This window comes from Daphnia pulex, chromosome 5 (genome assembly GCF_021134715.1).
Source record: "Daphnia pulex isolate KAP4 chromosome 5, ASM2113471v1".
Classification (NCBI taxonomy): domain Eukaryota; kingdom Metazoa; phylum Arthropoda; class Branchiopoda; order Diplostraca; family Daphniidae; genus Daphnia; species Daphnia pulex.
This window is the reverse complement of record NC_060021.1, coordinates 2536340-2550115: the sequence shown is the minus strand read 5'-3', so window position 1 is coordinate 2550115 and position 13776 is coordinate 2536340. Positions and strand designations below refer to the sequence as shown.

At 45.3% G+C, this 13776-nt stretch overlaps 2 protein-coding genes and 1 long non-coding RNA gene across 9 annotated transcripts in view; 2 read left to right on the top strand and 1 right to left on the bottom strand.

The window, feature by feature from the left end:
* Positions 1 to 4345, top strand: part of LOC124194754 (titin-like) — a 66575-nt gene extending 62230 nt beyond the window's left edge. For all 4 annotated transcript variants that reach the window (XM_046589092.1, XM_046589091.1, XM_046589094.1 and 1 more), the window contains exons 27-33: positions 26 to 436; positions 518 to 1399; positions 1465 to 1671; positions 1738 to 2139; positions 2214 to 2719; positions 2799 to 2898; positions 3263 to 4345. In XM_046589092.1, coding sequence (XP_046445048.1) covers positions 26 to 436; positions 518 to 1399; positions 1465 to 1671; positions 1738 to 2139; positions 2214 to 2719; positions 2799 to 2898; positions 3263 to 3462 — 2708 coding nt within the window. In that variant the 3' untranslated portion in view covers positions 3463 to 4345. The remainder of the gene's footprint in view (positions 1 to 25; positions 437 to 517; positions 1400 to 1464; positions 1672 to 1737; positions 2140 to 2213; positions 2720 to 2798; positions 2899 to 3262) is intronic.
* A 488-nt stretch (positions 4346 to 4833) lies between these two features.
* Positions 4834 to 13776, top strand: part of LOC124194756 (titin homolog) — a 60797-nt gene continuing 51854 nt past the window's right edge. For 3 of the 4 annotated variants that reach the window (XM_046589097.1, XM_046589099.1, XM_046589095.1), the window contains exons 1-9: positions 4834 to 5042; positions 8495 to 8649; positions 9981 to 10127; positions 10260 to 10745; positions 10828 to 11115; positions 11188 to 11315; positions 11400 to 11566; positions 11651 to 11856; positions 12276 to 13334. In XM_046589097.1, coding sequence (XP_046445053.1) covers positions 4849 to 5042; positions 8495 to 8649; positions 9981 to 10127; positions 10260 to 10745; positions 10828 to 11115; positions 11188 to 11315; positions 11400 to 11566; positions 11651 to 11856; positions 12276 to 13334 — 2830 coding nt within the window. In that variant the 5' untranslated portion in view covers positions 4834 to 4848. Of the gene's footprint in view, positions 5043 to 8494; positions 8650 to 9480; positions 9823 to 9980; positions 10128 to 10259; positions 10746 to 10827; positions 11116 to 11187; positions 11316 to 11399; positions 11567 to 11650; positions 11857 to 12275; positions 13335 to 13776 lie in introns of those variants that run through there. The other variant, XM_046589098.1, reaches the window with a different exon arrangement.
* LOC124194760 lies at positions 6789 to 7700 on the bottom strand. The gene is made up of 2 exons (XR_006875053.1): positions 7378 to 7700; positions 6789 to 7031 (listed from the first exon to the last, which is right to left on the bottom strand). It is a non-coding gene; the product is annotated as an uncharacterized LOC124194760 (long non-coding RNA).

The following is a 13776-nucleotide window of genomic DNA, read 5'->3' as shown; positions in this document are numbered from 1 at the left end:
TTGATGTCTAATCAATGATTGGCAGTCATCCGAGACGGCTGTGCCCGGTCTCTGACCATCACCAAAGCCACCATCGGGGACAGTGCCGAGTACACTTGCGTCCTGGAGGCCATGAAGACGGTGACCGTGCTGACGGTCGAGGTGCCCAAAGTGCCGCCCAGTATCCCCATCGACCAGGTGCACGCCGAAGTATGGGTCCGTCGCGGAGAGGACGCCGTCATCGAGATCCCATTCAACGGGTTCCCGACGCCAAAGGCCGAATGGACTTTCAAGGGCAAAGCCATCAGGAAGACCAAGAAATCCGTGTACACCATCAGTGAAACTTCCGCCACGCTCACTCTCAAGTTGGTCGATGAAAACGAGGCCGGTGTCTATACCTGCAAGCTGTCCAACGAGTGTGGCGACGTCAGCGTGTCCGTCACTATCAAATTGATGGGTAAAACAGAAGTCGTTCATTTAAAAAAAAAATTGAATTTGAATAACAAATTAACTGAATAATTCCTTTTTAAACAAATAGAAAAACCGTGCAGTCCCAGCGTGCCAGAATGTCTGGAGACGGCCGACGATTCCATCACCATCATGTGGAAACCTCCCGGCTACAACGGTGGCTCTACGATCATCAACTACATCGTCGAGTACCAGGAGAAACAGACCAAGAAATGGATTACGGCTAACAAAGATGTCGTCATCACCGAGACCACTTACATGGTCACCAAACTGACGCACAACACCGAGTACAGGTTCCGCGTGACGGCCGTCAACACCGTAGGACCCGGAACACCGTCCAGCGAGTCGCTGCTGTACAAAGCGGCCAAAGCGGCCATCCCAGAAGCTCCAGTCATCCGAGAGCCTCTGAAGGACCTGACAGCCGGCCTGAAAGAAACTGCAACGCTATCTTGCATCATCGTTGGTGTACCACAACCAACTCTGAGGTGGTTCAAAGACGACGACGAATTCGTACCCAAATCTTCGTCGTACGAAAGTGGATTGGCCCGTCTGATCTTGAACAACACCAACGAAGAATCAGCCGGCCAGTACAGCTGCCGAGCATCCAACGACAGCGGTTCCTGTGAGTGTAGCTGCACCTTGATAATCCAGGAGGCTCCCAAAATCGTTCCGGAGAAGAAGACTAAAGTCTACCGCTTGCAAATCGAAAAGCAATGGTCCATTACGGCCAAAATAACGGGCTTGCCACGACCGGATGTCACCTGGACCAAAAACGGAGCCAGCATCGAAGGAAACACGCACTACATCGCCGACGTCGAAACCCAGTCCTCGACGGCCTGCTCCACCACTCTGACCATCATCAACACCGAAAGGACGGACACGGCCAAATACACTCTGACTGCCACTAATGTGGCTGGAACAGTCACTCACGACGTCACTTTGAAGATCAGCGGTAAATTTTTTAAAATTTATTTTTGCGGTTCATTTAATTCAAAGCTTTGTTTGACGCGCTATTAGACAAACCGAGCAAGCCTCAAGGACCACTAGTGGCCAAGGAGGTGGATAAGACGTCGGCTACGATGGAATGGAAGCCTCCGATGGATGACGGTGGCATAGAACTCAAGGGCTACATCGTCGAGTACAGCGAAATCTTCACAGAGCAATGGAAACGGGTGGAGGAGCTCTCTGCCAACACTATCTGCCACGTACAGAATTTGACTGAAGGTATAAGCTCAATCGACGAATTACTGATTAACCAAAAGATTAACCTGTGTCGAAACTTTTGTCCAGGATTGGAATACGTATTCCGCGTGAGTGCCGTTAACGACGTCGGCACCAGCGAGCCGTTGGATACCGGAGCCCCGGTGTTGATCAAGTGTCAATTCGACACGCCTTCGGCACCTCGCGGCCCACTGGAATTCTCGGGCATGACGGATACATCGTTGGTGCTCCACTGGTTCCCACCGGCCAGCGACGGAGGCTCTCCGCTGACGGAGTATCTCGTTGAGCGTCGCGAAGTGTCCAAAAAGGCATGGCAGAAGGTGGGCACCACCGACGGCAAGACGACACACATCGAGGCCCTCGGTCTCAAGCAGGGAACATCCTACAATTTCAGAATGACGGCCCAGAACCAGCTGGGATACGGGCCGGCCTTCACGCCCGAGGATGTCATCGTTGCTGGAAAACGAATCAGTATGTGACGACAAGTTAGAGCTACTTAATTAATACAAGAAATTATTTCATTCGATATTTTTTTGATCTGGCAGCTCCTCCGTCACCACCAAGCAATTTGCAAGTGGCGGACATCACCAGCCGATCGGTGACGCTGCAGTGGGCCCCTCCCATATCAACGGGCGGTGCTGAGTTGACCGGCTACATCATCGAGAAGATGTTGAGTGGAACGGACAAGTGGGAAAAGGTTGTGACACTCGACCCATCCGTCACTGTCCACTGCATTCAAAATCTCAAGGAGCGATCAGAGTTCTTCTTCCGCGTCCTCACCGAAAACCCGATGGGCCTTTCGGCTCCGGCCGAGACCGGTAAGGTTGCCCTCAAGACCCACGCCACCGTCCCGTCGCCACCTACGTCTCCGCTGGAAGTGCGGCCGGTTGGACCCAACTCGATCATTGTCGAGTGGGGCATTCCAGAGAGCGACGGCGGAGCTGCCATCGATGGCTACATCGTCGCCGTACGCGACAGCCGCAAAACCATGTGGATGGAAGTCGGCCAAGTTGGAGCCGACACCACCCGCCTCATCGTCAAAGACATGCAGGTTCGTTCGATACAATGATATCTAAATAAAAGATTAAAGAATATGTGAATTTAATAAAAATGTCGGTGTCTTATTACAGGAGGGTCACAAGTACTACGTCCGAGTTTTCGCCCGAAACGAAGTGGGTCTAAGCGAACCACTAGAAACCGAAGAACCGGTGAAAGTCATTCGACCACCAGGTAATGTTCATTTTCAAATTATTAAAACCCTTATTAGAGCAGAAGGCCTATTTTATTTGATACGCCCAATTTTTTAAAAAAGATTCAACCGAATTGAGCTGCTTTTTCTTAGTTGACTTCAATTATTATTGGGCAATGTACCAATAATTATTGATGTTCAGATATATCCTATATGTTCCCGGCATGTTGGTGATTTGCATGATTACACGTATCAAATATCCTGTCCGTCTTAGTACAGAGAGATAGGCCTACTTTTGACTTGTCCAGTTGTCGTTACATCCAGCAATGATTGGAAAAAAACAAACGAAAGAGTTTCAATGGTGACGACTGTGTGACATGTGTGTGACTGTGACTGTGTGTACAGATTACCTCGAACCGGGCATAGCCGGCCCGGCTCACAAGGACCCAACAGCGTCGCTGAGTCTCAGCACGGAAACGCTCTCGTCGTGGATGCGCGACGCAAACATGGATGCCGATATCCGCATCTACTCGCGCTCGTCCCTCCTCCGCCGGGACGAATACTTCTTCCGTGTCTGGTACTACTCCCGACAACTCTTCAAATAAAAAATAAAAACACCAGAGTCAATGCCACACGTTCAACGAGCTGACACCATCTGGTGGTCGATAGAGAATTGGTGTACATATTAAGAAAAGAATATTGAAAAAAGAACACAACCGTTAAGCTTGAATAATCTTTCTTCTTGTCTGAAATTAGCTAATCTAACCCTCACTGCCAATCTCAAGCAACAACACTATCATTGAAAACATAAAAAAATTTAACCTTGAAGTCATTTAGACGTTGTTATATGTGTAAAAAAAAACAAAAGCCGCGTTCAATCACTCAAAACAAAATCAAGTAAATCAAATAATACCTGTAAATGGCGAGTTGGAAAGGGGGAAAGAAGAAGAGATTTGACGTTTCTCTCTCTTCTGGTCGATATCGTGTGTCCACCCAGTGCAAAGCCTCCCAGTGGAGGGCGACGGTCACTCTCTCCATCTTTCTCTCTCTTGCTCTCATAAATACGGGTCCATTTGTAAAAACAACGCTGTGATTTTGACGCGCCTTCTATATACTAGCTTGTTATTAGCCAATCAACGAAAAAGAAATATGAAAAAAACATTGAAAAAACCCATCTGTGATGTTATCTCCCACCACCTTACATAATAATAATTAAAAAATATCGACAACAGAAACCAAAGAAAAGGAAAATCGGCAAAAAAAATGTGGAATATGCTTCGCTGTTTTTAGTTTTCGTTTTGATTCTTCTTCTTATTTCTGATTTGCTTTCATGCTTTGAAATTTTTAGACGTATATGTAAACATATATCGAGTTATTGACCCTATATACAGTATATTATTATTACCCGCCTCCCCCAAATAATTGTGGACAATATAAGGAAAGCTGGGGTTCTTTGCCTTTAAATAAACGTTTCGTTTGCCACTTCAACAAAACACTATTGATTCTTTCTTTAAAAAATAAATTCTTCTCAATTAATCTTTTCTGCTGCTGGTTATCGATTCAAATGGATAGCAGATGCTGGGCAAGCCAAAAGTGTGTGAATAGAGACTGTATACACATATATACTTAACCAAATTTTGTCGTATAATCTAACCTTCTCCTGAACGAGTTCCGAACTCGCGGACACCTCAAATAGATTGATCATTATTTTTTGCTGCCTTTTATAACATAGAAAAAAAAATTAACCAAGTCTCTGAGACACACTTTTGAGTTTGCCCGTCATGAGCACAAAACACACATGTGATTGTATAAATGATGAGAATACTGAATGATAAAAATTTTCCGCTGCTGGATGGATTACTTAGCGCCTATTATATAGTGGACATGGCTTCAGCAAATTCGCATCCATTGAGGTCACTTCGTGACGACATTTCGGCAAAAGGATTGTTATTTTTGTTTTTTCCTAACGTTGTGTTACTTCATCGACATCGATGTGGTTGTCTATAAACACAGAAATAATAGAAGTGCTGGAAGTCCCGGAACGTCCGGAAGGGCCGCTGGAAATATTCGACGTGGCGGAAACAAGGGCCACGCTACAATGGTACCCACCAAGAGATGCGGGAGGAGGTCCCATCATCGGTTACATAATCGACGCCCGAGAGTTAGACAAAATAGACATCATCAGGTGATCTTTAAAACCACTTTCTAACATCGTATACAAAATAACTAATTCTATAAGGCCAACTGCATTGCTCAAGCGCCAAATTAAGAAGTCAACTTAATATCTTTCTTAAAAATATAACAGAAAAACAAAGCAAAAATCCTTTTTGTATAATAGTTAGCGCACACATGCTGCGTCGTTTACGTCAAACTTCTGCAATAACATTTAGGCTATACGCTTCGGGTCTCTAGGTCGTAAATCTAAATAGCCGTGAAAATAGTCAACAAAACGACGTGGCGTAAAACGTAGGTTGGTGCATACCAATACAAGAAAAGGCACTCAGAAGGTGCCATTAATTTTCCTCAAGAGATTTTGTCTCGCAATCCTCCACCCTTTTCGTTTAAAAAGAAAAAGCGATAAAAAAGAGTGGCTTATTTGGGTAAACAACGCCGAACCGCCCTATAACCATTATTTGACTACTTTTGTTGTGCTCACTCAATTTGGCTTGGAAATCAGATTAGTTTACATAACAACGTCATCAGCTGAACGAACGAAATAAAGAAAGAAAAATGACGAAAGGAACTTTCTACTCACCCATTCAGCGGAGATTAGATTAGATTAGCATTGCGGTCGAAATTGATTATGCCAAGAGTTTCGAGAGATTGAAGTAACTAATCGTTCTTCCGAACGTTTTTATCCCTGGAGCAGTGCGGATCGCGCAGGTTAGATTGTAAGAATATCAGGATCGTCAATGCTTCCGTTCTCCAGTATGGACTGCTGTTGAGATGAACGTTGACAAAAACGTGAGATAAGAGCTGAGATTGCTGAGACCCAAAAGGGACGAGCATGTAGCTTTGACGACTCCAGACAACTAGACGACAAAATATTCATTAGTTCGAAAGAAAACTTGTCGGGCGGAAATTACACGGGTTTCACTCAACACTTTGATGACTTGAATACGCATGAGTCACTCACATTTACTGTGCCTCTAAGACGAGCAGGGATGCATTCCAGCTCAGACGCTTCCTACCCAGAAAAATTTAATTTGGGTTGTCGGGCTTCAGAGTGTACAGTAATAGAATTATGCGCTGCATCGTACGAGGATGCGCTTCAAAAGAACAAGAGCCAAGCGGCAACGCATTAGACACAAAATAATTTGTGTGTCTGTCTTTAACTTGATTTTGAACGGGAAGCAAAGATTTGTTTATTGCCGCGTAATCTATAACACCCAGTAGGCCTAATGGAGCGCCAGCACATAGCACAATAAATCAGATTGTGATCGACTATCGACTGCGCTTTTTTCTAAAATTTTTCTGGTCAAAACGACTAAAACGGCGACTCTGTCAAATAATTTTTTCTACCCTCTTGTTAGACGTATCTATTCATTCTCTAATTTTCTAAAATTATTATTTGGCTTAAAAATTAATCTGTAGCGTATATTTTTGGATCATTAGCTCCTAGATGTTCCTCCTTTAATATAGTATCATGTAATAATAATTTGGATCATTTATGGCTACAAATAAGAAAAAACCAAGGAAATGCAATCGCTGATTGCAGAAATTTGATTTTAAATAACCTTTAAAAGAACTTTAAAAACGTAAAAAACTCATTTGGCATTACTTCAATTTCGATTAAAATTAGATTATATTAATATTCCCATAATAATTTTTGCATACACATTGCATTAAATCACCGTTTGATTAATTACTAGTTCAAATTCTTCTTATTCTTTTACTATCTTTTCCCATTTGATTTTGTGAGGACAAGGTATCTGGGTTTAAATAGTGTATTCAGCACAGGCACATACACAAGCGATGAGAATTGAGAGGGAGAGTAGAGTGGGAGAACTGAGAGGGAGAATAGAGAGGGAGGATGGAGAGGGAGAATAGGGAGTCGGCTGGCTGCTACTGGCGAAGGCAGAGGAAGCGAACAGAGGCGAATGACGACTGGCGGCTGCTGACTGCTGGCTGACCGCTGACTGCTTCTGCTGTGCGACTGACTACAGAAGATGTCCTGTAGGTAATGAATTAATGTCCTGTTAATGTCGTGAAACAAATGGCCATGATTATTAAATCTTTGAGGATATTCCGTAATTGTGTCCCGAACTGGATCCTTCAATTCTTTTTTCTTGCAACAAAAACAAAATACGCCAAAAGTTGTTGTTGCGTCACTTCCCGTTCAAAGTAAAGTTAATGACATAAACATTTCTTTTAATGTGCTAATTGAAATTGCACCTCGGCTTATTGAAAAAATGCGCCGAAACTATCCGATTCTATTTCCTCCTTTTGGGGGTTTTTGGGGACAAATGGAAAACTTATGGTGGACATGAAGTTACATAAAGAAATAAATGTAGACTCACCGAAAAGGAAACTGATCCAGGCATTGAGGTATCTATGTCCGCGAAATATGAAACTGCTTTACAGTTTACACAGGCTGTCTACACGCAACTTTCATTCGGTCCGTTCATCAGATACTGCGCCGCCTTAAAACAAAATCTGCTGCTGCTGTAAAACAGAACTAATACACATCATATAGCATAATAATTCAAATTCATATAAAAGTACGCAAGCCGCAAAGAAATGGACCTGATCACTGTCGAAAAGGGTATAATGCCTTTTACTAAAATTGTGATGGGCGTTGGTTGTTGCAAATCGCAGTAAATAGAGGAAGAGTAGGGAAAAGTAAAAAAAAAATTAAATAAGGGAAAAGGATCGGAAAAGTATTTAGAACGGACCAAAACAGGAAGCGCTCGAACCACCCCTTTCCAAAAGTGCAACAATAACGTTCCAACCCCTACCTCCTACCCATCTAAACGGGTGAACCCCGCCGCCCACAAACAAAACAGAATATTGAATTCATTTCTGTGACTCTCGTGACTGTCAGTAGCATTTTGAAGTCTTATGACTTCGATCTAAAAAGGGAAATTGTGAGTTGTGACGGCGATTTGAATTTAGGTCTATCGTAAAGTCTTCAAGTGATGCCGATTTAAGAGTTGTGATAAGATGCGAGTAACGTTTTCACGATATGTTTGCAATCTGCAGCTACTTGGTGAACGTAAAAATTCAAATCATCCTTGCATGGAATAGCGTAAGTCATGTTATTAGCCAAATTAAATAAGCGTGCATTCAGATGCAGGTAGCCTTAGACAAACATAGTGAAATACAATCTTTATATGACTGTTGTAAATAAAGAGCGTGCGCTTTCTCGCTACCACAGCTGAGGCAACAAAATGACTAGACATTTTCTTCACTATTGTTTACGTCGTATGTGAAATTTCTCACGCCAGTTGTCGTGTTATCTATGCACTTGCTTCTTTTGAATGAAATAGTTAATTTACAAAAGATCCTTTTGTAAATTACTTCTGAAAAGAAACCTCTGCTTGTGTGAATTTAAACTAGAAATTACTTAGAATTCATCATTAATGCCGGATTTTATTTTATTTTCTATAATACATTGAACACCGATCGAGACACCAGTCATTTAGAATTAGTGCCACCCACCTGTACGTCAGCTATAATGGAAGGACTGGAACCGGGACGACTCTACCAGTTCCGTGTTTATTCTGAAAATGCCGCCGGAATGAGTGAAGCCTTAATTGGACCCCGATGTGTACGAATACAACCCGGAATCGGTAATTACTCATCTTCATTTATTTGACCAACACAGTCAACACACACTTCCCTGCTTGTTCAAATGCATCAATTTTCCCAAACAAGCCCAACAGGTCGGTGATTTATTTCGTTGAGCCTAGCGCTTAGTTATTATTAGATCAGCCGTATGTTTTTTTTACTTCAGAAATCGTGAAAACCTTGCCGAGTTTCGTCAAATGATCCGTTACTTCCAACTTTTCGGATGACGACTGTGTCATTTGAAAAACCCCAAGAAGAAATTCGAAGCGGAGCCCCTTTTTTTAAAAATAGACGATCCAGCGCGCCGTACAGTGTCCGGTGCCAACAGAATTCTTGCGGATATTTTCCCACCGTCTTGTTGTCTTCGACGACCTCTCCCCCCCCCCCCCCCCTCTCTCTCTCTCTCTTTCTTGGCCTCCTTGTTGACAATCCGGCCTATAGGTCTAATCGTATTTCCTTATCTCGGATTTTTATTTATAAACATCAGACGAGAGATTTACTGTGTATGATTCCGCTTTTGGCGCGCTATACGATCGTTAAACATTTGAGCGCGTTCAATGACTCCCGTGGTATTTTAATGATTACTACGCGGGAATTTCACTATATACACTCTTTGTTGATAGGACATAAGAAGCTGTCAAAGTGTACCCCCCTTTTTTGTAATTTTTTCCTACTGACTTTAGACTTTTTGACAAGAAAAAAGACAGCACTGGCGGGCTGATTTGTGCTAGACCACATGAGTCGGGATCTGGCAGACGGCCACTAGCGCTGGGGCGGGATTATATTCGCGGCTCCTCATCTGTGCTGCTCCCGCTCCTAGTCACATTTGTGTTAGTCGTTTGCCAGCCAAAAAAGAGAGAACACAGAAAAGCAAGAGTAGAGTAGTAGTATCATTCGCCGTTGTGCCGCGTCCAGTTCAAGACGTCCTTATTTTTTCCTTTGCCCAGAGCGCCATTAGCAGCAGCAAGTTCATATCCACAACATTTCAGTGCCGCGGATTACCCCCACGCTTCACTGTGCCATGGACTTATTTGTCCGTCTGCTGTTGTAGATCACCTTTTCTCTTTGCCTGTGCCTGTGCGTTGTGTGAGTGAAAATGGGCAACAACAACGGGAAAGAGTCGGGCGGCGCTGCAACAGCGCCGTCTTCTTCTTCTTCTTCTTCTAAACGGCGCGGTATTTATATATTAACCGAGGAGTGAACAGCTATTAATAGTCTGATGCCCGTCTCCCCGCAACACGGCAGACCAGCAGACCCATTTCTTCCGGTATACTTATATTGCTTGTTTATTTTTTTGTCCCTTTTTTTTCTCTTTTTCTCTCGGTTGCTGCAGCCCGGCCGAGTTGTCCTGGCGTGCCGACCGTCGTTCCACGTCAAGGTGGCGATGCTTTCCAACAGCTGGCGTACAGTAACAAACCGGACGACGCAGTCATTATTCAGTGGGCTGCACCCTACACCGACGGTGGAACGCCCGTCAATGGTTAGATAGAACCTGCCATGTCCTACACAATCCACTAAAGATTCCATCCTTGTCATTCCATTGCCGAGCGCTCAACAAATTTCTCTCTTTCATCCCCCCCAATTTCGACATTTTTTCGTTGTTTTCCATCAGGATACTCCGTCGAGAGGAAGGCGGGACCGAACGGCCAATGGGTGCGAGCCCATCCGCTGGATGTCCGAGAAAGCGAGGTGACGTTGACGGGTCTTATTCCTGGGCAGGATTACAAATTCCGCGTGAAAGCCGTCAACGCTATCGGATGGTCGGAGCCGGGAAGTGAGTCGGAGTCGTACCGAGTTCCCTACGATCCCAACAACGTTGTCAGCCCGTCGTTCAGCGTCGGCCTGCGTGATGCCGTCGTCATGGAGCACGAGAAGGTCGAGTTCAGGGTGGAGGTCCAGGGCATTCCTCCGCCTGATGTCCAGTGGATCGTCAACGCATCGTCCGATGCCAAAGTGATCGTGACGGAACGAGATCCCGATTCGGGAGTCTCGACCTTGGTCGTCAACGACGTCCTGGCTGGCGACGAAGGTGAAGTCAAATGCGTTGCGGTCAACGATGCCGGTCAGTCTACCTCATCCGCAATTTTGACCGTGGAAGGTATAAATCTATTTAGTCCGGAAAAAGATTTTGATCGCATTAATTGATTCATCATTGGATCGATTTCGGAAATTGATCGCAGCTCCACCCAGGGCCGTCTTGACCAAGAAATACGAAGACGGATTAATTTTCGAAGATGGCGACATCATCCGATTGAAAGTGGAATTTACCGGCCGCCCGAAACCTGCCGTCACTTGGTACCATGAAAACCAACTTCTCACGTCCGGCGGACGTCTTGAAATTGAAAATCTGGCCGACTGTACCATCCTGAAAGTCGCCGAGGCAAAGCGCTCTGATCGAGGCGAATATTCCGTCAAATTGCAGAGCGGACTGGGCGAGGATAGCGCATCCTTTCTCGTCACGGTGGCCAGTACGTGCACCATTCCGATAAATGTGCCTATGAAGACAAATTTCCTATCAATTTCTTGCTGATTGATTACAGATCGGCCGTCAATGCCGGGCAAACCGCTGACTGCAGACGTTTCGGAATCAGTCGTCTCTTTACACTGGGATCCATCCGAGGATGACGGTGGTTGTGAAATTACTTGCTACATCGTCGAATACAACCGGGTAAGGATTCTGTTCCATTTCTATACAATTTGGCTAAACTACTAGAATATAAAAGAAAATTTCCTTTTGACATTCGCGGTCCAGCTCGGTTGGGACATGTGGCTTAAAGCGACCACTTCGAAGCAGCCGCACATTCGTCTGGGAGATTTAATCCCTGGATCGACTTACGTCTTCCGGGTGAAGGCGGAAAATCCTTTCGGCGTCAGCGAGCCGAGCGCCCAGAGCGATCTGGTTTGCCTGCCCGCTCGAAGGTATTAACACAGAATGAACGAAAAGATCAAACAAAAGCTGCATGAATGAAACTGGCTGTAACTAATCAAAATAAAACTCGACAGTAACGAAACGTCATGGGTTCCGGATGTGACGTCATCCGAGCTGGTCGATCCTGACGACACGACCATTTCCAGTTCTAATTTAGGTCCGCGCGACAGCGACCGGCAGGTCAGCAGATCCGGCGATCTTGATTATCTGCCTCTAGACGCTTCGGAACTGGAACTTAGTCGGTTGACCGATCCTTCGGTGTTGGGAGCGCCTAACGGAGGTAACTATGGCCGCCAGCCACGTAACACTAACGCATCCGTATGGCTACTATAAAAAAACATAAAACGAAAAAAGCAAAATTTAATACATAAACACAACAAGCCAACACTTATTCGAAATAAAAAACATACCAAAATGGGTTGAAACACGCACGCACAACCAGCACACACGAAACACGTACGCCAATTTGCACTGATGATGTAACCCCAGATGAATCGGTTTTAATACAATTAAACAACACTTATCAAAAACCCATCAAAATATGAAAAAACAAAAAAACAGCACTTACAATACAAAAACAAAAAATACGAGTCCATAACCGGGCATTTATTAATAAAAATATCTAGCTCCGGATGAGGACGATCAAATATATATATGCGAGTTTGTGATTTTATTGTTGTTGTTGTTGCTTTTGTACAGCCATGGGCGGGGCCGTGTTGATGTCGGAACCGCCAAACCGACCCGGCGAAATCGAACTGGACCCTCGTTACGCGTTCAGTGCTTCGGCCGTCTTGGAGAAAAGGGCCGTGACTGTATCGTCCCAGCCGGGATTCACGTCCAATGACGTCCTGTCTGGCATAGGTTCCAGCACTTCGAGGAACTCTTCTTCGTCACCTTCCGTCTCGCCGGAACGTCCCTCGCTGGAGGACGCCCTTTCCTTGGACGACGACAGCAGTGAAGGCAGCAGCCATGACATTGTTAAGCAGCCGACTGAAACGGTGGAACAGCTGCCGTTGCCGATCCAGCAACGCGGGTTCCTCCTACCTCGATCCCCTGCCAGACTTTTTGTGCACAACGCTATCGTGCAATCGGCTCTCAGCAGCGTGGCCTCGTCGTCGGCGCTAGTGACGTTATCGGATGTTATGGAACAAGTGGTGGTCGAGGATCAAGTGCTGGCGCCCGATGCTGAGAGTGAGACTCGCCAGGAAGTGCTGGAGCAGATCGAACAAGACCTGCAGGACCAACTGGAAGTGCTGGATCGAATCGAACTGGACATTGGGGAGAAGCAGGAAGCTGATGTAGACGGAAATGAGGTGGAATTTATTGCTCAAGCTGATCAATCGTCGGTCCAACTGGAACAAAGTGATGCTGAGCCAGCCCGGCTAGACGAGGAGACAGTGATTGAAGAAATTAAGCGTCAAGATCAATTTGATTTGATGAATCCGAATTCTCAGCCGTCGGACGAGATGACTCGAGTGAAACCGTCGGAGCCTGACGAGATCGAGCTGGCCTTGGCCGACCAGCAAATGGAAGTGCCAACAATTCTACTCCAGGACAATAACGACATTCAGCATCAGCAGGACGTTATTCCGGCGATGCAGTCGCATCTCGCCGCCATCGACTCTGGCGTCTGCGAGCTAATGGCTCAGCGAGGCAGCGACGGCGAGGGCCAGCACAGCACGGACCAGTACAGCGACGCCTACATGACGGCCGTGGACTCGATGAGCAGTTGTGACTTTGGAGACTCGCCAGAACCAGGTATAATTTGAAGAGGTGTCACTGGAGCGGAATGTCCACTCCAACGTATATATTAACCTAACCTTAGCTTTTGAAAAACAAGAACACGACGGGAGATATAACAAGCAAACAAACAAATAACATACATGTGTAAAGGGATATTTTTAAAAAATTCATTGATGACGGACACACCTGCGCTTTCGCCGAGCTTTCGCAAATGATGATTTAACAGTTTCATTAGTGCTGGGTTTAAAGAAGAAGAAAAAAAAAGTGAGACGGGAAATAGTCGCATTTTTTGTTTTGGCAGGGCACAACCGCGCGTGGCTATAGGTGTTTGCACTTGTTACGTTTTCAGACATATATACCCCCTCTATTTCTATCTATGCGTTTGTGTGTGTGTGTGTGTGCGTTCTGTGTACGGTGGCGTGCGTGTACATGGTTGGGGGCGGATGAAACAACACGA